The following is a 25,849-nucleotide window of genomic DNA, read 5'->3' as shown; positions in this document are numbered from 1 at the left end:
AACTCTTAGTCTTTCTGCCCAAGGAAAGAATAAAGAGTCTTAAACACTTTAGCATTTTTTCAAACAAATGAAAACACTATTTCTGTCCCTGAAAAAGATGTGTGGCAGGCTCTTTAATGGACGAATTGAGAAATCAACAGCGTTTGGTAAGTCTGGCGACGCTGGAAATCCAGCGGCTCCCCAGACCACCACACGGGAGCACAGAGCAGGACAGGGCGGGCCACCCGGAGGGCATTGGGCTGGCTCTCCCCCAGGGCGCCCCCGCACCTGTTCCCGGAGTTGAAAACCGCTCGGCGCGGACCATTTCGGCCCGCCCCGCCCGCGTCCTCCCCTGAGTCCCCACCGCCTGGTTACCTGTGCGCCAGCCTCCTGCGCCCCCGCCAGCTCCGCGCTCTCCAGCGTGGCCTGGCGGCTCAGCTCCTCGGCGAGGCACAGCCGCAGGCGGCACAGGCGGTGGCGCAGGTAGCGGTTCTCTGCCCGGAGCTGCGCCACCTCCTGCGTGAGGCACGGGCCCTCCGCCTGGCAGCTGTAGGGCGCGTTCAGCTGCTCGTCCCTCAGGCGCTGGACCTCCGCCCACAGCCAGCGGATGTCCTCCTCCTGCCGCTCCAGGCGCGACGCCACGGCCTCCGCCGCCAGGGTCTCGGCCGACATTGCGGCCTCCCTCAGGCACCGACGCCGAGCGGCGTGCCCACGACTGCCGCGAGGGCAATGCGGACACTCAGCGCAGGGCAGAAGACACGGAGCCCGGGAAGGGGCGGGGCGATAGGGCGGGGCCGGAGCCGAGGCCTACAAGTTGCAGGGGCGGGGAGCTGGGCGGGGCGCTGGGCTGGGAGGGGCAGGGCCTAGGTCAGATACCCTGCAGGGGCGGGGCGGGGCATGAGGCCAGGCCCACCGTAGGGTTAGGGGCAGGGGGAAACGGGGTCTGAAGGGCCTCCCCTGCCTTTCCAGGCCTGTCTAGAGGCTACTGGCAGTAGCTTTTAGTCCGTTGAAACGAAAATCTTCCAAAACCTTGCAAAAAGGCTTCACCCTTTCCTCCTCTTGAATTCTGGCAGCCACCATTCTTTCGCCTTGCAAACAGGTTCTAAAAAGTGGCAATTATAAGTGGACTTTCTGGCCTTTCATGCCAAAGTTGCCCAAGTACAGAGGCCGCTGGACCAGAGCATACAGAAAATCGCTATGAAATCTAAATCTGACCAGCACGAAATTGCTAGCTCCTTGAGTCTAGGGCAAATGCCACATATATCTTTGTATCCCTCTTAACCATGAGCGTGAAACTTCCTGGAGCAGGAACACAAATTGATTTTTATCCCTATTCTTAGGGCTTAGGATGTAACAAACACTGTTCTAAACTCTGTAATAGTAGTAACTCCTTTAATCCTCATAACAAGAGATACTGTTATATCCGCTTATAGCTGGAGAAACTGAAGCACAGAGAGACTGTGTTACTCGACTAAAGTCACACAGCCACTACATGACAAAGGTGGAATCAAACTCAGCTAGTCTGACGCCAGTTTCTATACACTTAACACTGTGGTACTTTTCAACTTTGGCAGAATTTAATCGAGCATGTCATATAATGTGATACAGGTAATAATGCCCTTAGAGTCCTAAAATCGGAGAGCTTAGCTTGGACTGGTGTGGTTTGAGAAAGGGAGAAATCGCTCTGGAAAATAAAGGTTGGGAGATGTTAGCAAGGAGGAAAGGCAGGTAAATTCCACGCTAGGAACAGAATCAGTGCAGGAGAAGGAGCGGAGGGGGACAAGCTCATTGGATTAAGCTAAGTGGAATCCCAAACAGCACCTGGGAGGAGATTCCACAAAGTATGTTGCTAACCAGTATCACTATATCTTTCTTAATCCTTCTGTAGCAGGACAAACCGCAGACAAAACTCCTCAGACACTGGATTAAAGAAGGAAGAGGTTTTTTTATTCGGCTGGGAGCATCGGCAGACTTGCGTCTAAAGAGCAGAGCTCCCTGAGAAAGAAATACTTGGCCTTTTTAAAGGCTTACAACTTTAAGGGGTCCACCTGAAAGGGTCGTGATAAATTGAGCAAGCGTGGGAAACGTGACTGGGGGCTACATGCATCAGCTAACAGAACAGAAAGTTTTACAATGCTTTTTTCATACAGTGTCTGGAATTTACAGATAACACAAGCAGTTTAGGCCAGGGGTTGATGTTATTATTATTACTTTGTTTAACTCCTAGGGCCAGGTGGTGGTGCCAAGGTTGTCAGGCTATTTATCTTACTTTTGTTTATTTCTCTGTTTACTCCTGACTTGTGAACTAGGCAAGGTTGGGGGAGGAGGGCAGCAGGAGTAGTAGTGGCCTCCTTCCTTACTTCCTCAGGAAGCCTCTGGATACAGTTACACAGGACCCACTGGCTCCTCATTATTCATCATTTCTCAACCCACTGCCATTGAGTTTCTGTTTCTGCCATTCTGCCATGACCAACACATCATCGAATGTCACGGACCCACTTAAGCCACCCCAGAATTCCCTTGGGACCCTTTGGAATTTGTCTCTCTTGGGCCTCCACTCCCAATCCCTAGGCGACCACCAGTCTGCTTCCTGTCACTACAGGTTAGTTTGCATTTTCTAGATTTTCTACAAATGGAACCACACAGTATGTCCTCCTTTTGTTTAGCTACTTTCACTCGGTACAATAATTCTGATATTTACCTATGTTTGTGTGTATATATTGTTATTTTTTTCTGAGTAGTATTCCATTGTATGGATATACCATAATTTGATTATTCATCTGTTGATGGAAAAATTGGGGTTATTTCCAGGTTTTAGCTAGGATCACACAATACCCAGTGAGCCCATTGGGTTTCCAAACTCACACTGTGGTTATTTCCTCAGTTCCAGAATGCAGAGTTTGAATAGACAAACTCCAAACTGGCAGAATCCCTACAATGTTTCCCTGACAGTGGGACATAAAGACTATTCTGGTAGGAAAGGCCAAGCAGAAACCACTAGAACTTTGTCAACATACAAAAATAGTACATCAAAAGCAATACTGCATTCCTGAAGGAATTGTACAGATTACTGCTGCCCTCAAGAACTTGAAAGATGCAGGGGAGGAGATTCTCATCACATCCCATTTACCTTACCTTACCATCCCATTTACATTTAGCCTGTGTAGAAGACAAATGGATGTTAGAGAATTATAGTAGATTAATATAAATTTAATTAGATGGTGATTACAGTTGCAGCTGCTCTTCCAGATATGATTTCATTGGTGGAGTAAATCAGCATAACCCCTAGCACCTGATATGCACCTATTGAGCTGGCTAATACTTCTTTTTTTATACCTGTTAGTTAAGGGCTATCAAGCACCATTTTATTTCAGCTGACAAGGCTGGCAATACACCTTCACAGGGTATCACCTCTAGACAATATAAACTCTTTAGGTTTATGTGATAATCTAGTCCACAAGGACTTTGATTGCTGCTGTATTCCATAGGATATCATGCAGGTGTCCTATCATTGATGATAGCATGCTGATTTTCCCTGATGAGCAGGAAATAGCAAATTCTATAGTCACCTTGATAAGGCACGTGGAGGTCATAGAGAAGGAAACATATCCCCACATGTAAAAATTCAGAGGGCTGTCACCTCAGTGAAATTTCTAGGCATTAAGTAGTTCAGAACATTTAGAGATGTCATTTCTCTTTTTACTAAAAGGTATAATGCGTAATTGGGCCTCTTTGGAGGCAAGATATACCTCATTTGGACATGTTTTTCTAAACCAATTACTATGTAACTCAAGACTGCCAGTGTTAAATAAGACTGAGAACCTAAGAAGATTCTGAAACAGGTAATGCTGCTATGCAAGCTACTTTTCTATGTGGGCCACATGAACAACAGATCTGATGGTGCTTGAAATGTCTGTGGAAGATAAGAGTTACCCAACCTAGAGTACAGTGGTGAGATCTTGGCTCATTGCAACCTTGACCTGCTGGGCTCAAGCAACCCTCTGCTGAGTAGCTGGGACTACAGGTGCATACCACCATGCCCGGCTAATTAAAACAATTTTTGTAGTGATAGGGTCTTGCTATGTTGCCCAGGCTTGTCTTGAATTCCTGGCCTCAAGTAATCTTCCCACCTTGGCCTCCCAAAGTGTTGGGATTATAGGCATGAGCCACCAAGCCTGGCCTATATAGAATTTTTACTGGGTCCTTATGGGTGAATCACAGCATAATCCTTTGGACTGGGGAGAAAAGTATGTCGTTCTCTGCAGATAACTATTCTGCTTTTGAGAAGCAGCTTCTGGTTTGCTACTGGGCCATAGCAGAGATTGAATGCTTCATCAGGGACCAGGAAATTACCATGCTACCCGAGTTTCCCTCCATGAATTGAACGTTATTTGACCCATCAAGCCATAAGGCTGGGTATATACAGCAGCACCCTATCATTAAATAAAAGAGGCATATGCCAGAACTGTCTCAAACAGATTATGTACAAGTTTTTGGCATAAACAAGTCACCCAGATGACCACAACTCCTGTGGCCTCATGAAAAGTTTTATATGCCCAGTTGACTGAGGAAGGTAAAATGTGGCCATGATTTATAGATGGTTCTGCACTCTTGTGGAGCAGAAGCTTCTTTAAGTTGACTTCTGAGGCATTTAATTGCTTCCTTGATTTTCAGTTTGATAAAATGTTCCAGGCTCATCTTATATTCAAGGAATCTGTCATTTCTCCAAGGTGGCCCAGTCAGTTTTAATAGGAATTGTAATTTAAATCACACAATGTGGGTCCTGGCAGCAGTCCTTGTTTCTAGGACTTTTCTGTATTTAGGATTGTCAGATAAAATACACAGTGCCTATTTACATTTGAACTTCAGATAAACAAAAAATAATGTTTATATAAATATGTCCCATGCAATATTTGAGACATATACTAAAAAGTTATTCAAGCAAAAAAGCATTAAATGAGACAAAGAAGGACATTTTGTAATGTTAAGTGCCACATTCCACAATGAAAATATAGCAATTATGAATATCTATGCACCTGTAATTTGAAAAAAACCACAGGAAGCTAAAGGAGAAAGAGAAACACACGAATAAAAGGGAAATAACAAGGCTGGGTACGTTGGTTCATGCCTTGTGATCCCAGCACTTTGGGAGGCCGAGGTGGGCACATCACCTGAGTCAGGAGTTCGAGACCAGCCTGACCAACATGGAGAAATCCCATCTCTACTAAAAATACAAAAAATTAGCTGGGCATGGAGGCACATGCCTGTAATCCCAGCTACTCGGGAGGCTGAGGCAGGAGAATTGCTTGAACCTAGGAGGTGGAGGTTGTGGTGAGCTGAGATCGTGCCATTGCACTCCAGTTTGGGCAACAAGAGTGAAACTCCATCTCAAAAAAAAAAAAATAAATAACAAAAAACAAAAAAGGAAAATAACAAACCATTCTGAGTACATTCAAGTGCACACACAAAAAAGTAAGGATGTAAAAGACCCAAACAATATAATTAAAAAGTAGATATTTTGAATATATTCACATTATCAGTATGTATATATAAATATCTATATAAACTATACCCTGAAAATGGAAGATGCACCTTCCTCTTAAATAAATGTATGGATTCTTCATATAAATTAATCATATAGTAGGGCTCAAGAAAGACCTCAGTAGGTTTCATAAAGTAGAAATATTAGGTAAAACACTCTCAGCCCCTAATGCAATAAAATTAGAAATTAAAAATAAAACAACAACAAAAAGCCTTTTCACGTGGAAATTTTAAAACTCTTAAGTATCTCTTTATTGAAAGGGGAAATGAAAAAGGAAAGTACAGACTTTCTTTAAAATAATGGTAATGAAAATACTACAAATCTATGTAATACATAGATCAGTAATCAGAAAAAATTCATAACTCTAACTCCTATATTGTTAAAAACAAAAGAATGGAAATAAATTCTCACTCGAAAAATCGAGAAAAATGACAGCAAAATAAAGCAATGACAATGTTCTAATAATACTAAATATACATTTCTTTTTCAACCCAGCAATCCCACTTCTAGAAATTTATTCTGAAGATACAAGAATGCAAAAATGCATATGCACACAAATTCAATGTAAGAGTATTTGTAATTATAAAGTACCTCACAGGGGATTGGTTCAATAAGCTATAGTACACAAACAAAATGGAGCACTATGTAGTTGTTAAAAAAATAACTAAGAGGATCTCTGAACTGATATGGAATGATTTCCAGGAGATATTATGAAGCAAAAAAAAGTAATGTTCAAGCAGGGCAGGGTGACTCACGCAAGTAATCCCAGCACTTTGAGAGGCCAAGGCAAGCAGATCACAAGGTCAAGAGATCAAGACCATCCTGGCCAACATGGTGAAACCCCGTCTCTACTAAAAATACAAAAACTAGCTGGGCGTGGTGGTGCACGCCTATAGTCCCAGCTACACAGGAGACTGAGGCAGGAGAATCGCTTGAACCCGGGAGACAGAGGTTGGAGTGAGCCGAGATCACGCCACTGCACTCCAGCCTGGCAACAGAGTGAAACTCTGTCAAAAAAAAAATTTTTTTTTAAAAGTGTACACACATAGTATGTTACATGGTGTATAAGAAAAAAGAGAAAATAGAAAACATGCATATATCTGCTTACCATCACAAAAAGAAACAGAAAATAAACTAGAAAACAATGAATTTGGTTATTTACAAGGAAATAACCAAGAAATATAGGTCCCGATTTCTAATACCTTTCCCCATTAAAGGGCTCCTGGCAGAAAGGCCTATTTCAGAGCTGGGACATTGTTGTAGTCCATTTATGTTGCTACAAAGAAATACCAGAGGCTGGATAATTTATAAAGAAAAGAGGTATATTTGGCTCACACCTCTGCAGGCTGTACAAGAAGCATGGTGCCAGCATCTGCATCTGGTGAGGGTTTCAGGAATCTTCCACTCATGGCAGAAGGCAAAGGGGAGACACGTGTACAAAGGTCACATGACAAGAGAGCAGAAGCAAGAGAGAAGGGACAGAGATGCCAGACTCTTTTAAACAATTAGTTCTCACAGGTGCTAAGAGCAAGAACTCAATCATTACTGTGAGGACAGCACCAAGCCATTCATGAGGGATCTGTCCTCATGATCCAGACACCTCCCACTAGGCCCCGCCTGCAACACTGGGGGTGAAATTTCAACATGAGATTTGGAGGGGACAACTGTCCAAATGATATCAGACATATAGGTTCAAGATAAGCCTAGAGCATCTTGTTTTGCTGGAAATTAAGGAAACACTCTCCACAAAAATGATGGAACATGATACAACAACATAGGAACCAGCTCAAAGGGATCCCACCAGCCAAACCAACTGAACTTCAAAAATAATTAATGAATTGTAAACTATTAAAAAATATGGGAACTCATGAGTCCAACCAATAAAAGAAAAAATGGGAGAGAAGCCAGAGCTCAGGTTATAGTCTATGCTAAGGACTAAATGGCAAACACAGAGGCAAATGGGAAATTAGAAAACCATCACTTTGCCATCTTCATAGTAAAGACTGGATCAGACAAGAATAATCATGCTCAATCTAGGGAATAGTGCTGAAAAGCAGCAGGATACTGGCATGGACATAAAATGTTCCCCCACAGGCTGTTAACCAGCTGCAAGGGAGAAAACAAAAAGTAATTATACAATAGAGAAATCAGGCAATACCTTGATCAGGTGATCAAAATGAACATCACCGATGAGGAACAGGTGGACTTTATGTACCTCCAGATGTGATATTCTAAAGAAGGCATAACATCCCTGTATAGAATTTATACCAAGAATACATAACCCCAATCTAATCACAAGGGAACAGCACATAAACACAAAATGAGGAACATTTGTTTTTAATCGTGGAGGGGAGAAACTGTATTCTTCAAAAATGTTTATATAATGAAAGACACAATCTGGAATGCTCCAGATTAAATGATACTAAAGTCATGATGATTAAATGCAATACCTCACCCCAGATTGGATCCTGGAAGGGGTAAAATTGTTATAAAGAACACTATTAGACAAACTAAAAAAATTGGAATACAGATGGTATATCAGATAAAATATTGTGTTCATGTAAATTTATGAAGTTGATAATTGTTCTAAAGTTATATGAGATTTCCATTCTTAGTAAAAATAAGCCAAAGTATTTAGTTATGATGTATGTAACTTACGTTCAAATTGTTCAGAAAAAAAAAATTACAGAAGGAGAGAGAACGAATGTTAAAGCAAAGGATAAAACGTTTGCCTCAAACATAAGCTTCTTAAAACATCCTTAAGATTATGTTTACTCCCCTGGGTAAAACCATTATGAGCTTTCTACTGCAAATAAAGTAAAATCCAAATTCTTTATCAGGACCTACCAGGCCAGCAAGATCGAACCTCTGACGGCCTCTCTTAGATTATACCATGACCCCCACACCCTGCAACCCCCTGTGCTGGTTCATGGAGCTCTCAGATCCTCAGAAACATCCCTCTCTCCTGCCTCTGGGATTTTACACATTCAGTGTCTTGGCTTGATAATATCCTCTGTCCACTCTTTATGTCTGACTTCTTTTCATCCTGGCAGTTTTAGCTTAGTGCCACCTCCCCACTCTATTTAAGGTAGGTCTGCCCCCATTCTCTCAGTATCCTTTTCTACTATATCATAACTGTTACCCAACATCCAGATGCTTAGGAAGGTTATATAACCTGCAGAGTTCACATATCAACCACTTCAATTGCTGACGAAGCTACAAAACACATTTTAGTAAATAAGCATGTCAAAGAGCCCTTAGAAGACATCAATAATGTTGACTACTGTAATCAATCCAGTAGGAAATAAAAATGTTTGTTATTGTCCAACTGCAGCTCACAGTTTTAAAAAAATACTCTTCAAAATATTTTCAGGAGCCTCTAGTTTAAGAAAGTTACTATGGCTTGGGGTACAATCACTACAACTGATACCTAGCAGAATGACAACAGTAAAGGCTGAGGAAGAAGTTCCAGACATTGTCCAATTTCTCATTGCTACCTTGTTTTCTTAGAAACTTACAACTTCAGACAAGAGAACATTAATGCATGAATGAGGCTACCAAAAAAAAAAAAAAAAAAAAGAAAGAAAACAAAAAGCCACATAGGCAGTGTTGTCACACATGGATTATAAAATTATATATGCCAGTCATAGTCAGTTAAAAGTACCTAAGCAAATGTGATCTGGCAGACAGAGCCTGGGAATCTAGAGGACCTTGGAATATCATATCTAACTCCCTGAGTTTGAGTCTTGCCATCTGTAAAACAAAGAAATGAAAACTTACCCAGAACAGTTAAGATTAAATGAAACCTGTGGAAACACTGGATACTTTGTAGGCTTTTAAGTGTCTGTCTAAAAAATAATAATTCACTAGGAAACTGCAAAGAATAACTGTAAATTTCCTTGTTTAAGTCCAAATTGTGTTGTAAGCATATTTACTTTAAGCAAGTAAGCAAGGTAAACTATGTGCACAAGTGTGATTTTCGTTGTTTAAAATGATTTTCAATGTATAAGGTGACTCAAAAGGGATCTAATAAGGCACCTCACTTCACTTGGTCAGGAACAATTTCCTGGGTGTCTCTGACCAAGAAAAGAGATGAAGAGAAATAAGCAGGTTTACAAAGGACAAAAAAGGAAGACATAGGATTAGAATGGGTTAACAAAGCAAAGGATAAACCTTCCCAAAGTGAGCAATGAAGCAAGTGGAAACAAGGAAGGTTGAACAGTAGATTAGGATCCACCAAAAATCCTCATGCTTAAAAGGAAGCCAAGCCCCATTTGTTATGCACCCAATACGCTCTGTTTGTGCTAACTACACAAAGAAGATGAGGCAGGGCGATCTGGACACAGACCTGGACACTCTGACCTCTGGCACAGAAGGGGCTACAGGAGTGCTGGGGGAGGGAGGCAGCAGGGTAGTGGAGTCATACCAAGCAACAGGAAAGACAAGGTAGTACATTTTCCACAAATTTCAATTTTACTCCCTTCCCTCATGACACACACACAAGAAGCATTTGAAGGATGGGAGGAAGAAACTGAGATCACAGGGAAAATAGTAAAAGACATTCAAAAGGCAGGTCTTAGAAATTTACTAGTTTGGGGAGGTCAGAGAACAGTAGCATACAAAAGAACGCTAAGACAGTTCCCAGGTTTAGGCATGGGAGACTACTTTGATTATTTCATTTTGTCCCACTCACAATGACAAGGAGAATTATTGAGGGAACACATGATGGGCTGATAGAGTACTAGGAGGTGGATACATGAAAATGTAATTGTCATCATTTTGAACAGCCATGTCACTCCAAGTGAGATTCCCTAACATATATGATATACAGACAGATATATGAGTTTGAAACTCTGGAGATGAATGTGAATTTAGGAATCCCTGGAACACAGGTCATGACTTCAGTAATGGGAGTCAAAGATTACTCAGAGAAAGCACAGAATGAGAAGAGAAGAAAGAAGTAGGCCAAGGAAGAAGAGATCAGAGGAGACCAAGGCAGGGTGATCAGATCACAACAGAAGAAAGGAATCTGATGGAGGTCCCATTAGATTATCATGTCCCTTCCCAGAGGACAGGGACATGCCTTTTTTTGTCTTTTATACCCAATTATCACAGGGCCTGGCACAGAAGCCACTCAATGTTTTTTTAATTGTGTTCTACTATTCACAGTTTGCTGTATCCACCAGGTGAGAAAAAAGTAAGTATAAATAAGCACAGATACGGATTTTTTAATACTGTATACTAAAGGGGCCAGATTATACACAATATTTTATGCCTTACTTTTTTACTTAATATATCTTAGAAGTTTGCATATGCTTATGGAAGGACTGGCTACATTTCTTTTGATCTACAACAGAATTTTCTATTATAAAACTGCACACTATAATTTTTATTTAACCAACTCTTTATTGGTGGACATTAAGAATGGAGGAATGTTTCAACAGGGGAACAATCAACAGTGTCAAAATACTGCAGAGGGGTCAATTTGGGGACTAAGAGAGGAGCCACTAGATTTGGCAACTAGGAGATAAATTTTAGTGCAATGATGAGGGCAGAATTCAGATTACAATGAATTCAGTAAAAAAAGGTGAAGACATGTAGCTTATTCTCTCAAGAAACTAGGCTATGATAAACTGGCAAAGGCTGTAAGAGTGGGAGGTGAGTCATTTTCTCCTTCATGTAAATATATTTATTTTTTAAAACACTAGGCCCAATTTTATATCCTACTTCATTTAACTTTATGAACACGTTTATGTAATGTTTTAGACAGTGAAAAATAATTCATTTCTGCTATTATAAAACTGTTATCTTTAGATGTTCATAAGCAACTTCCTAAAAGGAGGTAGCAGTAACGGAGCTATGTCTATCATTCTTTCCCATCAACCCTCTTTCTGGAGATGTAAACATGTCTATCTAGCTTTTAATTAATTTTTACCTCTTATCTTCATGGCTCTCCATATAAACCTTAACTCTTTTTTGTATATGTATATGTATACGCATAGGTATATCTATATCTATATATCTATATCTATATCTATATCTATATCTATATCTATATCTATATCTATATCTAGAGAGAGAGAGAAGGGGGGTCTTGCCATGTTGCCCAGGCTGATCTCAAACTCCGGAGCTCAAGCACTCCTTCCACCTTGGCCTCGCAAAGTGCTGGGATTATAGGCGTGAATCACTGTGCCCAGCCTCAGCCTTAACTCTTAAAATATCTTCAAACCCATGTTCTTCAGTTCTTATTTTTAAGAATATTTGTGTTTGAACCAACTATAATTTATTTTGACAAAAATTGGAGTTAAGACTCAAACTTCCTCAAATGGTCAGCTCTCCTAAGACTATTTACAGAATAATCTATCTTTTCCCTATTAAGTTAAAATACCATTTTTATCTTATACTAAATTATCATTAGCATGACTCTGGTTCTAAACTTCCATTGCCTTTATCTGTCTGGCCCAGGGCTATTCCACAATATTTTATTTAATATCTGGTTGAATAAATCTATTCTTTATTATTTTTTATTACCTACTCTTCTAAACAAACTTTAGAGTCATTTTGTCAAGTTCCAAAAATAAATCTACAGGTTTTTTTTTTTTTTTGAGACAGGGTCTCAAAAGAGATCCCTGGAGTTCAGAGGCATGATCTCAGCTCACCGCAATCTCTGCCTCCCAGGCTCAAGTGATCCTCCCACCTCAGCCTCCTGAGTAGTTGGGACTACAAGTGTGTACCACCACACCTAGCTAATTGTCATCTACCTGCCTCAGCTTCCCAAACTTTTGGGATTACTAGTGTGAGACACTGTGCCCAGCAGAAATTACATTTATAAATTAATATGAAGACATGGTGATAAGTAACATATTTATAATATGAAATCTACTCATCCAGGGACATAGAATGCAAATCTTTCATTCCACTCAGCAAAATTTTGTCATGTTCTTGATAAAAGTCCTGCACATGTAAGTTTATTCCTAGGTATTTAATTTTTGCTGAAATACTTGAAAAAATACTTTACCACTATATCTCCTATGTGATTATAGCTAATATTGGGGGAGGCTATTGATTTTTATATAACAGAGCTTTTAACCAGCAATCTTAAAAGTTGTTTTTTTTTTCAGTTGGTTCCTTTGGATATTTTTAGGTAAACAGTCATGTCAACTTAAAATAATGATTGCTAGTTTTCTATAAAGATTATGACATCATAGGAAAATACAGTAAATGCTTTTTATTTCTTTTTAATTTTTAATTTTTAATTTTTTTAGAGATGGAGTCTTGCTCTGTCACCCAGGCTGGAGTGCAATGGCACGATCTCGGCTTACTGCAAGCTCTGTCTCCCAGGTTCACACCATTCTCCTGTCTCAGTCTCCTGAGTAGCTGGGACTACAGGTGCGTCTGCCACCATGCCTGGCTAATTTTTGTATTTTTAGTAGAGATGGGGTTTCATCGTGTTAGCCAGGATGGTCTCGATCTCCTGACCTCATGATCTGCTTGCCTCGGCCTCCCAAAATGCTGGGATTACAGGCGTGAGCCACCACACCTGGTCTAGTAAATGCTTTTTAAAAGAATATAAAACTATAGAGAATATGACCTCAACTATTTAAACATATGTATAAGGGTTTTGTATTTTACTAGCAAAGAAAAAATATATAAGGGTAGAAAATAGCCATCATGTCAACAGTGATTATATTAGGTAGAAAAATTATGAGAGACTTTATTTTTTTCTTTTCTTTTCTATATTTTACAATAGATTGCTTATGAGTTTTATATGCTTATGGTTGCTTATGAGTTTTATAATAAAGGTTTTTAAAATTTTTGCAACATGGAAAGTTATACTTCTTCATATACTAAAAACAAAAACAAAACTTTCTATTTGAATACCTTTGACTTTTATTGCAGACTTACAGACCCTTGAAAGAAAAGGCAATTCCCGGCTGGGCGCGGTGGCTCAAGCCTGTAATCCCAGCACTTTGGGAGGCCGAGACAGGCGGATCACGAGGTCAGGAGATCGAGACCATCCTGGCTAACACGGTGAAACCCCGTCTCTACTAAAAAAATACAAAAAAAAATCTAGCCGGGCGAGGTGGTGGGCGCCTGTAGTCCCAGCTACTCAGGAGGCTGAGGCAGGAGAATGGCGGGAACCCGGGAGGCGGAGCTTGCAATGAGCTGAGATCCGGCCACTGCACTCCAGCCTGGGTGATAGAGCGAGACTCCGTCTCAACAAAAAAAAAAAAAAAAAAAAAAAAAAAAAAAGAAAAGGCAATTCCCTCACACTAGTTCTGGTGTGACTCTACCCATCTCTCCCTTCACTTCTATCTTGGTCTTTTTTCCACCTCCCACCTTGGCTAGTTGTCTCTACTCAAAATGCTTGCTTGGCTTAATGGTTAGAATTCAGGGAAAAGAGATCTTGAATTCCTAATCTAAACTAAGGTTATACATGAGGGAAATAATAAAGAGAAACTAGGTAGTAAACAAGATTTGAAGGACTTAAAATAATTAATGGCATTTCTTGGTATTACTTGGTTGGTGTGATAGAATAAAATATTATAATTTTATGGTGTTTGAATTAGTTATCTATTGCTTTGTAACAAATTCATGAGGGAATTCCTCTAAGATCATAGTCATTAATCATGCTTTAATTCCTCTAAGACTTGCCATTAATCACACAAACCAAGTAATACCAAGAAATGCCATTAATTATTTTAAGTCCTTCAAATCTTGTTTACTACCTAGTTTCTCTTTATTATTTCCCTCATGTATTCGATGATTTTATTTCCTCTAAGATCATAGTCATTAATCATGCTTTTATATCATATTATCTCTTACATTTAATTTCTAAATATAACGTTCATGAGGAAAAGAGAAAATAGCTTGGCTTCCTTCCTTACTGAATGGTTGTTCTTGGTATCTTCTAGGTGTTCCAGAACTGATGTCAGATTTGGCTCGTCAGAGTCCACAAACCATATTGGTGAAGAAGATGAATAGGATTCCTGTTAAGCACAGAGACACCTGTGTTAAACATTTACATACAGATTAACCCAAATATGCAATTAAACCACACCACTAAATGGCAAGATGACCATAGATTTAAACAAAATGTATCAGGGGGAAAAGGCAACACATTAAAACCCATGTGAGGAGCTGGACTTTTGAGACAGCCATTCTCCTGTCTGCTGCTACAGCTCACAGAAGTCAACAATTTTCTTCAACACTGGTAGGCAGCCTCTAAATGGCCCCGATCACCCTCACCTCCTGCCATTCATACCCTTGTAAAATTCCTGCCCCTGGACCTAGTGACTCACTTCTAACAAAGAGAATGCAGCAAAAGTAATAACATCACTTCTGAGATGAGGCTACAAGGAGACGATTCCTGCCTTGGTCACCCTTCTCCTGCTCTTTCCATTGCTCCCTCTGATGGAAGCCAGTTGCCATGTGATGAGTTGCCCTATGGAGAGGCCCACATGGCAAGGTATTGTAAAAGTCCTCTGACCAACAGCCATCTAGAAATGGAGGCCCAGTCCAACAGCCTCTGAGATGAATCCTGCCAACGTGAGCTTGGAGACGGATTCTCTCCCTATTCTGCCTTGGGATGATCATAGCCACCACCAACACCTTCACTGCCTGGTGAGAGGCCAAGCCAGTGAACCCAAGGTAAACTGCACAGAATCCTGACCCACAGAAACTGTGAGATAATGTTTGTGGTTTTAAGCTGCTAAATTTGTTACAAAGCAATAGATAACTAATTCAAACACCATAAAATTATAATATTTTATTCTATCACACAAACCAAGTAATACCAAGAAATGCCATTACTACACATATATTTCTGCAACACAATTACATGTGATTTTTTTTGAAAAGCTAATGAACTAAGCATTATGTGCTTTTACCCACTAACAGACATTTACTCTGTTACTTTGTATTGTTTTCTATTATAAATTGGGGAGAAGCCATTATTATATATTAGCTTCAGAACAACTAGGTTCAAGTCACGGAAAACAATTTCACACCAACAACTTTAGGAAACACTGCTTTGAAAACTATAATCTGAATTATAGCTGAAGCCACAGAAGCCAAATATTTACTAAAGGTTCTTTTAAGAAAAACAAGTTGGCCGGGCATGGTGGCTCACGCCTATAATCCCAGCACTTTGGGAGGCTGAGGTAGGTGGATCATGAGGTCAGGCGATCAAGACCATACTAGCCAACATGGTGAAACCCTGTCTCTACTAAAAAAAAAAAAAAAAAAAAATTAGCTGGGCATGGTGGCACACACCTGTCGTCCCAGCTACTCAGAAGGCTGACACAGGGGAATCGCTTGAACCAGGGAGGCGGAGGTTGCAGTGACCTGAGATTGCACCACTGTACTTCAGCCTGGTGACAGAGAAAGACTCTGTCCCCCTGCCAAAAAAAAGAAAAAAAAACAAGTTGTGTTGAAGGAGGACATCATTAACAGTATATCTCTTCAATAATGGTTTAGTTTACTATTCTCATTCTTCTCATTCCTCTCTTACTGTGTCCCAAATCTCTTTACAGGCTAAAAGAAACTCTTCAGAATTAATCCTATTCATAAAGAACACCACTTACTGAGTATTGCACTTTCTTCTTCAAATTCTTCAGCATACATTGGGAATACATCCTATGGATCATTTTTATGTGTTTAGGTTTGGGTTTTTTTTTTTTTTTTTTTTTTGGCTAGAGAAACTGAAACTCGATTTAGGACCTCATTCCATTAGGTTAGTATTTGTCTAGTAAAGTCCAGCATAAGCAAAATAAAATACATGTTGTTGCTCTAGACTAAAACCCCTCAAAACCATATTTTAAAAATTACACAAAAAATTAACTGAAATCATGTTTTTAAAAATATTGCAGATGAAAAGATATGATATATAGTAGGTTTAAGTACCTATTTCATTGGTTCCCAAAGTGTGGCCCTCAGACGCCCAGGTCCAAACTATTTTAACAGGAATACTAACATGGTGACATTTGCTGTAAGGGTGCAAATACAATAGCGGGTAAAAATGCTGTACTTTAGCACAAACAAAGGCAGTAACACCAAACTACTAGTAGTCATGGTATTCTTCACTATGCACAGGAAAGGTTTAAAAAGGAAGGGCAGGCCAGGCATGGTGTCTCACGCCTGTAATCCCAGCACTTTGGGAGGCTGAGGCAGGTGGATCACCTGAGGTCAGGAGTTTGAGACCAGCCTGGCCAGCATAGTGAAACCCCATCTCTATAAAAAATACAAAGTTTAGCTGGACATTGTGATTGTATGCCTGTAGTCCCAGGTACTTGGAAAGCTTAGGCAGGAGGATTGCGCCCAGAAGGTTGAGGCTACCGTGAGCTGTGATCATGCTACTGCACTCCAGCCTGGGTGACAGAACAAGGCCCTGTCTCAAAAATAAAAAGAATGTCTATGATGAAGCAGTGAAAATTTTACTACATTTTTATCCTTGAATATGTCTTTTTAATATTTCAAGTGATGAAATTGGAAGTACACAGGAGCATTCCTACAGACTGCCTGAGAAAAAACCCTCATATCACTAAGTCGTGAAGTGAATTAACCACTTTAATGGAATACCATTTTTACTTGAAAGGATGACTGACAAACAATATTATTTCAACGTGGGTTTTTGGGAGACATTTTCTCAAAAAACGAGATTCTGTCATTTCAAGAAAAACAACAGGCAGGCCATAATAAAATTCAATAATAAAATTGCTAATAATAAAATTCAAGCTTTTGAATAAAAATTAGAATTTTAGAAAACTTCTATCCAGCATAGCTTTCCAAAAGCATTCTGATGAGATTGATGGTGATATTGATGAATGTATTTTGATACTGTATAATGAAATGTATCAACATGTAGAAGATCTCAGTGAATCATTATTTTCTAAATGACCAATGCATGATGTTATAATGTCATGCAAGGGTAAAAGATCCAAAGTTCAAGAAAAACCAAGTTTTGATGGAGTATCAAAAAAGAAGTCTAGGCAACATGGCAAAACCCTGTCTTTATAAAAAGATACAAAAAATCAGCCAGGTGTGGTGATACACACCTGTAGTCCCAACTACTCTGGAGGCTGAGGTGGGAAGATAACCTGAGTCCCTGGAGACTGAGGCTGCAGTGAGCTGTGATCACACCACTGCATTCCAACCTGGGAGATTGGACATTGTTCACATTTTTTCAAGCAAATATCACACAACGAATGCAGATAAAAATGACATACCAAACATCAAAGAAATTCGCAAAAAATGTAAGATTGTGCTACTATTTTGGGTTTAGAAATTTTCTCATAAAAGCATTTATAACAAATGTGGTGAGCTTTTAAAGAATAGTTTAAGTATTTCCAATTTAATTTCTAGTGATAAATACCAATACATATAACCTACATAAACCAAAGCTCCTTGGGCCCTCAATATATTTTTAAGAGTGTAAAGGAGTCCTGATTCCAAAACTTTGAGAACTGCTGCCTTCTCCTCCACTTTCCTTCCTTCCCTAGAATTTCTTCCTTGGAAGAAACATCCCTTTGCCATTCTATATTAACTTATAGAGTTCCATTGATGTCAGTTTTGCTACATCCCTCCCATCTTTCCACCTCCCTCTCTGGACACAAAACCTGACCACAGGACTCGACCAGCCCACCCATTTCCAGTGATCAGCTGTCAAGGTGGGCTAAGCCAAGAAAATCTGGGTTTTCCCTGAGACTAAACTTCTCTTTCTGGGAGATCTGGAATCACAGGGATAAGGTTGGCCACCTTGGGGTAGTCAGAATTTATCTTGCCTAAACGGAGAGAGGTTAGGCAAGTTTCTAGAGAGCCAAACTGCTTTCTAGAAAATCAAAGATAATTATACTTTCTGCTACGACTGTGAGAATGCCCATTTTATTGCACACTTTCTAACATTTTTACCAAACTGATAAATACAAGTTGGTACCTAGAAGAAAAAATGCCAGGCATGGTGGCTCACACTTTGGGAGGCCAAGGCAGGCAGATCACCTGAGGTCAGGAGTTAAGAGACCAGCCTGGCCAATAGAGATGGTGAAACCCTGTCTCTATTAAAAATACAAAAATTAGCTGGGTGTGGTGGCAGGCACCTGTAATCCCAGCTACTGGGGAGGTGGAGGCAGGAGAATCATTTGAACACGGGAGGTGGAGGTTGCAGTGAGCCGAGATCATGCCATTGCACTCCAGTCTGGGTGACAAGAGGGAGACTTCATCTCAGAAAAAAAGTTTCCATATAATTTGTTTCATCTCTAGAAACCAATTCAGCAATGAGAACTGAAAGCCACCACCTGGAAGGTTTCAAGCATTTAGCTCTACCTATTGATGTCTAAAGCATTAGTTAAGGTAGAAACACACACACACACACACACACCCCATGTAATCAGTACCAGGAAACATGACTGACTAGATGGTACAGTCATCCAACAGAGTTCACAATAACTGAAGCCACTGTAGAGGAGTAAGTTATGACACGGATCTACAATATTGTTGAGTGAATAAGCAGATTACAAAAAAAAATCTGATTTTTCAAGGGAGAGGGAACATATACAAGCATAGGAGAAAAGAGATGAGCAGATGACTGGAAAAATACAAAATTCTGATAGTGGTACTTTCTGAGTGGTAGATTTATCAGTAATATTTTCTAGTTTTACCTAAAAATTTTCTAAATTTCTTAAAATAAGAAAGTTTTGTTGTCCATATTAGAAAATATCCACCACCCCAGGAAACTTAACCTTCAGCATAAACTCTGCAATATGTTAAAAGTTTGTTCAGTTTTATATTTAAGAGACAATGTATTTTGAAAGACATCTAAAATGATGACCAATATTTAAACCTATGCATTAATATTTTTTAATCATATGTTTTAAATTTTGTAATTTTCATAAGGTTAAGCTTCATATCAATCTTGAAAACATAAGTTTTCCATTTGTCTTTAAAATATGACCTGCAATATGCCAGTTTTTAAACAGCAAATGGGGTTCAAAAATCACAATATAAATTCAGGCAATGTTCCTTACATAGAATGTTTAAGTACTTCTAACACTGCTCTTTTTCATCGGTTATGAAAACACATTACAATTATCTAAGCATCTAATTATTCAGGTCCTTTGTTTCTCCTCCATTCTATTAGTTTTATAGTAATTTTAAGGCCTGTGAGGATGAAGTTGTCTGTGACGGCTACCACAAAGGTTACTGTAAGTGGACAAATTTCAAACAAGTTTATCACCACTACCATCCCTACCATAAAACTGTCTTAATCAAAGGTAACACATTTCAAGGTTAACCAAGACAACCTCTTTACCTGTCACTGCTTAAGAAAAGGATTTTTTGGTCTTATTTAGAAATAACTTTTTGTATCTATTTTTCTCTATAAATCCACTGAGACCAATCTGTGGCTCTATCTCAAGCACCAGCAAGTAAACAGCTTGCCAGAATGTTCAGTTTTTGTATCTTTCCAAAGGTAGGACACAGCTCTCTTTTGATATCATAGTTTTTTGAAAATTGATGCACAAACTTCTTCTTGAAACTTCAGCCAGGCATGGTGGTTTGCACCTGTAATCCCAGCACTTTAGGAGGTTGAGGCAGGTGTATTACGAGGTCAGGAGTTTAAAACCAGTCTGGCCAAGATGGTGAAACCTTGTCTCTACTAAAATTACAAAAATGAGCCAAGTGGTGGCAGGTGCCTGTAATTCCAGCTACTCAGACGGCTGAGGCAGGAGAATCGCTTGAACCCGGGTGGCGGAGGTTGCAGTGAGATGAGATTATGCCACTGCACTCCAGCCTGGGTGACAGTGAGAATCCGTCTCAAAAATAAATAAATAAATGAAAAAGAAAAGACAAGACAAGAAAGTTCAGACATACAGCAGCTGTAATTCTTCTGAAGGCTGGTTATGGGACACATTACTTTTATACTTTGTTGTTCAATAAATGTGGGGTGGAGAATAAAGTAAACTGACAGAACTACCATATAAACTAAAATTCTAAGTGCTTTGACAACAAAAGAAACTTAAAATACACACACACACACACACACACATGGTTTTCCCTGCTAATCATTTTACAACTAAACAACCAAGTAGCTAACCCAGAGCCCACAAAAGCAGAGTAAAAATTCTAACACCTGGTGAAATAAAAATGCACATATACCCCTGTGAGCTTAAAAAAAAAAAATGCTTAAGTCTTCAAAGACAGCAGCAATTATAGCTACTGAGAACATCATTGTAAGCAAACTGAGGCAGAGAAAACAAAGGTGCTGATGAGGAATTAAACCACCTAAGCTGCAGAAACCTACTGGATGGTTTCCTAGGTTCCGAGTTGGCATTATCTTTCAGAATGATTTCTGAAAGAGACACATAATACTGTTACAAAGGATCTGGAGAAAGGGATGCTTGCTTTATCACTCTGGCTCTCCAATCATGCTTTACATTTTCACTTCTTACACTCTCTTTCATATGAAGTCAATTTACAGATTTCCATCAAGCCCTTAGAGACCTTTTTGTACACAAGTTCTTGATGTTATCTCTGCACTTTTGACAAATTCTTAGCAGTTAACTTACAAGGCAGTTAAGATTTTTGTTCAAGTACAATATAATTAGAATAGGTTCATATACTCAATAAAACAAATATTTACTAAGCATTTATTGAGTGGAAGATAAAAAGCATAAAGAATAATTATAAAATATTTTCCCCTGCCACCATAAAAAAAACGTAAAAAGGCTTACAGAATATAGCATAACATGACCAAAGCAAAAATACCAAGGACTAAAGAGAGGAGGAAGGGAAAATACCAGCATGAACTGAATATGACCCAGAAGAGCCTTGATGGTCAGACCTGTAAAGACAAATTGGGTAAGGTTAAGGGGTGGAGGTCAGAGACACATTCTACAGGGGAGAAACAGCTGACACAGAAGCCTGAAAGGAAAAGCAGGCAGAGCACCTGTACAGGACTCTTACCTGCCGCCTCGACGGTACAATGGGCCTTTCCCGAACACAGCAGCGGGATCGCAGAGGGATCGCTCAAACAGCACCAGAGGCTCCATTCTAATCTTTCCTCCGACAACAACGAGTCCGTTTTCATTGTTAGTTTCTCCTTAAACACAAACTTAAAAACAACTGGCTGAACACGCGGGAACAAGGAAAACCTGACTGAAGAATGAGGCCTTAAAACTTAAGGGCCTTGGGTCCTGGTGCCGTGGCTCCTGCCTGGAATCCCAGCGCTTTGGGAGGCAGAGGTAGGTCATTTAAAGTCAGGAGTTCGAGACCAGCCTGGCCAACACGGTGAAACCCTGTCTCTATTAAAAACACAAAAGTTAGCCAGGCGTGGTGGTGGGCGCCTGTAATCCCAGCTACTCCGGAGGCTGACGCAGGAGAATCGCTTTAACCGAGGTCGCGCCACTGCACTCCAGCCTGGGCGACAGAGTGAGGCTGTCGCAAAAAAATAAAATAATAAAATAAAATAAAATAAAATTCTGTCCCCCAAGTAGCTGGGATTAAGGCGCCTGACACCATGCCCGGCTAATTTTTGTATTTTTTAGTAGAGACGGGGTTTCACCATCTTGGCCAGGCTTGTCTCCAACTCCTGACCTCAGATGATCCGCCCGTCGTGGCCTCCCAAAGTGCTGGGATTACCGGCGTGAGCCACCGCGCCCGGTCAAACACCCGAAAATCTTAAAGGCCTTTTCACTTCTGCGCCTGGGCTCAAACGACGCCAGAGCCGCCCTGCCCCGCCCTGTCACGGTCCCGGGAGCGGGCCGGCTGACTGAGAGAGACCTTGGGTCCCGAGAGGACTCCTGCCGCGCGGGCTCCCACCTCGGGGAGCGGCGACCGGGGCCAACTCAGGCCGGCAGCCCCCAAGCCAGCCTCGCGTGAGGAGCCGGAGAGACGCGCCCTCCGCCTCCTCCCACCCAAGCCTCGCGCAGTCCCGGGGGCCGGGGCCGGGCTAGTCGCGGGAGAAAAAGGCGGGGAACCGGGGCCTCTCCGGGGCAGGCTCCCCTTTGTCCCGGGACTCCGGGCGCCCCCTCTCCGCCCTCGCCCTGCCCGGCGAGGCCGCTGCCGGGCGCCTCGCCCTGATATTGCAGTGGAGCCCTGAGCAGCAGCTGGGCTCCTGGTTCTTGTGGAAGACAAAACAGCCAGCAACTTCAGTTTGGCCTTGAACCCTGACATCTTCCTCTCCTGTTCAGCGGGAGGGGCACGGAAAGGGGAGCCTGTCGGGGGCAGCTGTCAATGCCGCGACCACCCGGCGACCGAGCTCTGGAGGCTCCGCCTCTCCCAGCCGCCTCAACGTTTGTGGGAGCGTGGATGGAAAATGGCAAGGGGCACAGAGGCCTCTGCCGGAAGCTGTGTGGTGGCCTGGGGGGCTGCTCCCTTTATAACCGACTCCACCAACAGGAGGGGCGGCTCCTGTCAAGCCGCAGCTGAAAAGGGCAACAGCACCACGGTCCCCGCCATCGCCTGGGAAAGGGCGTGAGAGAACTAGTACCCCAGCCCTCTTGTAGGGTCAGTATCTCCCTTTCTTCCGCATGGAGGTTCTGCCTGATCATTTTCATTTTCTCGCTTTTCAATTATCACACATCCGCAAACGTACACTTTCACTCTCATATTGTAATAAAACTTAATTTGCAGAAATTTCAATGAATTTGTAATCAACAAAAACAGTGGGCTTTTCGCAATAAGATCTTTATTCAAATTCTGTTTTTTTTTAACTATACTATCCTGATTTCTTCTTAAGTTTGCTTATCTTTCTCCTCGCTTCCTCTCACTTGCCTCCTCCAACATCCACATGGAAGTGTTTCATTTAATAATATAAATCCCCTTCTTTTTAGTCTCTTTCTGGGAATTCATCCTAACAGACTGAGCTCTCACCTGTATACAAATTACACTCAAGTCTTTATCTGCAGCCCTTGTTTTGCTCTGGAGTTCACCTCCAAGCAGCAATTGGAAGTGAGATGAACTCTACCACTTTCTATCTTAAAATAAAACTGCTCATCTCCACTATTCGTGTGTCATTACAGTTTATCTTCCCAGCTCCCTCATTACAGGGACCGTTAGTCTCTCCTACCCACTACCACCATATTATTTGCTTAAAATCAGTACTTTCACCGTGTCATTTTTCAGCCTTACTGCTCTCTGTGATTCTTTACTGTCAAAACCACTGGTTCCCAAAATGACATGTGTCGAGAGGAGAGACATCAATCCAAAAAGATGGGTCACAGAAAGAGTGGTAAAATGTGGAAAAATGTTTGAGAAATGCATACCATGGCCCCTTTTCTTTTCCCCTGAAATAAACCCTCATGAGAAATTCTGCAGGAGGCAGTCTTGTCTAGTTCAGATTCATCTCACAATTTCTAAACGTACCTAAGAAAATTGCCGCTCTTCCTTCACTCAACATCCACTGACATGCTTTTAGAAATGACGCCAAGAAAAAAGTTCAAATTTAACCCGGCAGTCAAGGTTCCATATTATGCATTATTTTGTTTTGCTTTTAAATTATGTTTAAACACAGCTCTCCAGAACCCACAGCTTCTACTGCAGAACCATCAATCTGTTCTTCCAGAAACTGTGTGACTTTGTGTCTAGAATTTTGCTTATGCTTCTTTTACATTCTTCTCACTCCCAACTCTTGTTTTTCCTCCACATAGAAAACACCCTTTCATTTTATTTTATCTCATTATCTTTAATTCAAGTTCAAATGCAAATACCTCTTTTTCAATCCCACACATATTTCTGTGATATTTTTAACTCTGTACCGTTTACTGGCACTTGCTTTCTCAAACTCGTCATGTCTTTCTGATTAATGATAAGTTTCTCAAACATAAGATCAGAATTCAACCATCTTTCCATCACCTTCCATCATGACTAGAGTACTTACCACATTGTGGATGCTAAATACATATATTTTGATTTATTTATTTGAACTTGGAAATAATTTAAGCTTACCCTGCCTTCAATGCCCTCTATATCTAATTTAATAAAGTTTTCTCACTTCTCGTAAAATCATCAGAGACCCTGATGTTCTAGAAAAACTTTGGTTTTACACTTATTCACTGACTGGCAGATGAACGGATTTTTTTTTTTTTTTTTGAGAGGGAGTCTCACTCTGTCCTCCAGGCTGGAGCGCAGTGGTGCAATCACAGCTCACTGCAAGCTCCGCCTCCCGGGTTCACGCCATTCTCCTGCCTCAGCCTCACGAGTAGCTGGGACCACAGGCGCCCGCCATCACACCCTGCCGATTTTTTGTATTTTTAGTAGAGACGGGGTTTCACCGTGTTAGGCAGGATGGTCTCGATCTCCTGACCTCGTGATCCACCCGCCTCGGCCTCCCAAAGTGCCAGGATTATAGGCGTTAGCCACCGTGCCTGGCCGAACTGATTCATTTATTCATCCCATGAAATTAATTGAGCATATCCTAAATATAACACATTTTTGCTTTTGTTTGTTTGTTTTTGTTTTTTGAGATGGAGTCTCGCTCTGTCACCCAGGCTGGAGTGCGGTGCTGCGATTTGGGTTCACTGCAACCTCTACCTCCTGGGTTCCCGCCATTCTCCTGCCTCAGCCTCCCGAGTAGCTGGGACTACAGGCGCCTGCCACCACGCCCAGCTAATTTTTTGTATTTTTAGTAGAGACCGGGTTTTACCGTGTTAGCCAGGATGGTCTCAATCTCCCGACCTCATGATCTGCCCGCCTTGGCCTCCCAAAGTGCTGGGAGTACAGGTGTGAGCCACCATGCCTGGCCATAGCACATATTTTGAAGGATAAACATCCGTATGGAAAGGGAAGGCATAGCTGTGGTTCTCAAAAAGTGATTATTATGGCCAGGCGCTGTGGCTCACGCCGGTAATCCCAGCACTTTGGGAGGACGAGGCGGGTAGATCACAAGGTTAGGAGACAGAGACCATCCTGGCTAAAACATGAAAGCCCGTCTCTACTAAAAATACAAAAAATTAGTCTGGCGTTGTGGCAGGTGCCTGTAGTCCCAGCTATCCCAGCTACTCGGAGGCTGAGGCAGGAGAATGGCGTGAATCCGGGAGGCGGAGCTTGCAGTGACCCTACATCTCCCCACTGCACTCCAGCCTGGGTGACAGAGCAAGACTGTGTCTCAAAAAAAAACAAAAAAGGTTATTATATACTTTATTTCAAAGATGAAATTTATGACTATACAGCAAAATTAAATTGGTATTAAAAAATAACCTGAAAATCAGGAAACAGTAGAAACACTCTAAACATTTAGTTTTGTGATCTTGCCAAATTATTTTTCTTATCGTCAATAAGGAATAATTTAAAATGACCTTATTCCTGAGTACCTGGAGACTTCTAAGAAGTTTTTAA

At 41.1% G+C, this 25,849-nt stretch overlaps 2 protein-coding genes across 4 annotated transcripts in view; both read right to left on the bottom strand.

The window, feature by feature from the left end:
- Nucleotides 1-21,589, bottom strand: part of TARS3 (threonyl-tRNA synthetase 3) — a 100,133-nt gene extending 78,544 nt beyond the window's left edge. For 2 of the 3 annotated variants that reach the window (XM_031935816.1, XM_026455456.1), the window contains exons 1-3: nt 21,479-21,589; nt 14,410-14,511; nt 355-1,081 (exon numbers count right to left, since the gene is read on the bottom strand). In XM_031935816.1, the coding sequence (XP_031791676.1) occupies nt 355-651 (297 nt within the window). In that variant the 5' untranslated portion in view covers nt 652-1,081; nt 14,410-14,511; nt 21,479-21,589. Of the gene's footprint in view, nt 1-354; nt 2,050-14,409; nt 14,512-21,478 lie in introns of those variants that run through there. The other variant, XM_031935815.1, reaches the window with a different exon arrangement.
- LOC111527340 (putative ubiquitin-conjugating enzyme E2Q2-like protein) lies at nt 14,137-21,605 on the bottom strand. Its single transcript, XM_026455457.1, is given in 3 exon segments — nt 14,137-14,511; nt 21,479-21,533; nt 21,535-21,605. Coding segments are annotated over 3 exon segments (285 nt in total). The 5' UTR covers nt 21,603-21,605; the 3' UTR covers nt 14,137-14,349.
- Nucleotides 21,606-25,849: the final 4,244 nt, after the last annotated feature.

This window comes from Piliocolobus tephrosceles, chromosome 6 (assembly GCF_002776525.5).
Source record: "Piliocolobus tephrosceles isolate RC106 chromosome 6, ASM277652v3, whole genome shotgun sequence".
Lineage (NCBI taxonomy): Eukaryota > Metazoa > Chordata > Mammalia > Primates > Cercopithecidae > Piliocolobus > Piliocolobus tephrosceles.
The sequence above is the reverse complement of the archived record's forward strand: the minus strand, read 5'-3'. Positions and strand labels throughout refer to the sequence as shown.